The sequence below is a fragment of the Priapulus caudatus genome, unplaced genomic scaffold (genome assembly GCF_000485595.1).
Source record: "Priapulus caudatus unplaced genomic scaffold, Priapulus_caudatus-5.0.1 Scaffold404, whole genome shotgun sequence".
In the NCBI taxonomy this organism is placed as follows: Eukaryota; Metazoa; Priapulida; class Priapulimorpha; order Priapulimorphida; family Priapulidae; genus Priapulus; species Priapulus caudatus.
In genome coordinates, this window is record NW_014577465.1 from 93,293 (window position 1) to 95,641 (window position 2,349).

Sequence of the window (2,349 nt, forward strand, 5' to 3'; positions counted from 1 at the left end):
TACATAGAACACTAGCTAGCGATAAACAGTCTAATCGTTTGCTTTCGCCGCGTGCAGGCAGTCAGACGCCTGCAGTACAGTCACATCAAGCGTTCGCTGCTGGCGTGCGTGAGTGACGACGGAGCGACGAGCCTGTGGGATGTGAACGCGCGGCAGCAGCTGCACCGCTTCGCCGGCAGCCACCACGCGCCCGTCACCGACCTGTGCTTCTCCTCCGTCAACGATCGGCTGCTCATCAGCTCCGGCCTCGACAGTCGCGTGCTGCTCTACGACGTCATCGACAAGAAGTAAAGCCTAGCGCAGACTTGCGACTTTTGGTTGCTCGTCGCTGCAACCTGCAACCGCGTGCGATCGGTCGCGCGCTTCACCGTGTGTGCGCATGCAAGCGACTGCTGCAGTCGCTTCTTTCCATTGTCTTTTTGTCTTTCCATGACTTATATTACCCGCACACATGCGATTGCGAGCGACGAGTTGCTGAAAATCAAACTCGTTGCAAGCGACCAGAATCGCTACGAGTTGCAGTTGCATGTTCCTGCAGACTTGCAACTTTCTCATGCAACTCGGCTGCGATTCTAGAATTAAAGCCGAGTTGCATGAAAAAGTCGCAAGTCTGCGCTAAGCTTAACGCGACGCTCGCCGGGGGTCGGGCGAATGGTCCGCATCCCCTGGGTTCCCATTAAATGAAAGTTGTTCTTATATCTCTCTCTCTTTTAGTAGAGGCTTCTTATTAGAATCTTCCTTTTAAGGAGTTCTCCTTGGAAATGTGCGATGTGATGTGGCGAGGAAATTCGTAATAAATTTCATGCGTTTTAGTGTAGTGTGACAACTCGGAACGAGAGCTGTTGTTTATGATCGATCAACTAAGCAGCCTCGCTTGTGTCATAGTAGCAGGACATCACACGCGGAGTTACAGGCTATTCTTTGCATGCTTTCGTCATAGCAGTTTGCTATTACAAACGCAAAAGTGAGCAATAGCCTGAATATGGGCTGGAGCCTCGAAAATATAAGCTATGCCAGAGAGAGAGAGAGAGAGAGAGAACAAATATTGTTGTTTTATGATCTTGTCCACATTTTGGCTCCACAGTATCTGGTGCATTTGAATTAATGCAGACAGGACACTCCCAATAAATATATCGCGTGTAGTGAGTGATATATACACTATGGTGGTGAGACCAGTGAGTGATGGTGTATATTATGGGGTGTTCTAACAATCCGAGGGGAGGTACTAAGGCCATCATATGGGCTGACATGCAATAAAGCTCTGGGGACGTCGCCGTAGCTTGCTGCGCTCTGGGGAAATCGGCTAGATGGAAGAGCTGGGAGATGTTAGTGCATCCAGTATAGTGTCACGCTCACATCATATTATGTGAGTGTAACATCTAGTGACATATTTATTGTATATATATAACGGTATATGTGTATATATATATATATATATATATATATATATATATATATATATATATATATTAGTCAGAAATAGCTAAACGAGCCAGGTCAAACATAGGTTAGGGGGACATAGACCTTATCTGCGCCACTTGTAGCTCTAGTAACAGCCCACGTACGGTTGCCGCTGGCGCAGCGTGGGCCGCCACGCGGCAACCGTACGCAGGCTATAGTTACTAGAGCTAGGTCACTTGTAGCTCTAGTACTATAGCTCGCATACAGTTGCCGCAGGGCTATAGGACATTCTATTACAAATGCTAGGGACCAACCCGCTGACTGCCGCTGCTGCAGTGCCGCCAAAAATGGCAGTTTGAAGTTTGCAAATCGAATGTTCGTTTACAAGAAATACCGCAAGCAGACCATTTCAACGATAGTTAGCGGTTAAATTTTAGTTGCGGATATAACTTAAGACATATTCACTTCGGATAAAAGGCATTAATTGCCTATCACAGACGTTTTATACTTATAGCCTCAAGTAACCGTTACTAAGTTGGTCCCGAGCATCCGTAATAGAAGATCCTATAGCCCTGCGGCAACTGCACGCGGGCTATAGTTACTAGAGCTATGCCACTTGATTCTTGAAACGTTTGTTAAATAAGTTTGATAAATAAACTCGAAATGTAGTTACTACCAAAGTCTTAATGTTTTCTACTCTCTTTCGCCTATGATTACTGGTAATTTCCTGTAAATGTCGATCAAATGCTTCTCTGCAACACACAAGGTACACATAAAAACAAGCAATAGAAAAAAACAAAAACAAATAAAAATGTAGAGAAGGTAAGAAAGCTTGATCACAAAATTCGCTTGATGCTGGATTCGTATCATGCTATCACAGCACAAGTACAACCAACAGCCTCCATTTTAGTATCTATGCAGAGCTAAATATTCACTTCAACACTAGTT

At 45.2% G+C, this 2,349-nt stretch overlaps 1 protein-coding gene across 1 annotated transcript in view; it reads left to right on the forward strand.

The window, feature by feature from the left end:
- The window catches only part of LOC106810014 (protein NEDD1-like), a 21,406-nt gene extending 21,115 nt beyond the window's left edge, over window positions 1–291 (forward strand). Inside the window, exon 6 of the mRNA XM_014813265.1 lies at window positions 58–291. Coding sequence (XP_014668751.1) covers window positions 58–291 — 234 coding nt within the window. The remainder of the gene's footprint in view (window positions 1–57) is intronic.
- The last annotated feature ends 2,058 nt before the right edge of the window (window positions 292–2,349 follow it).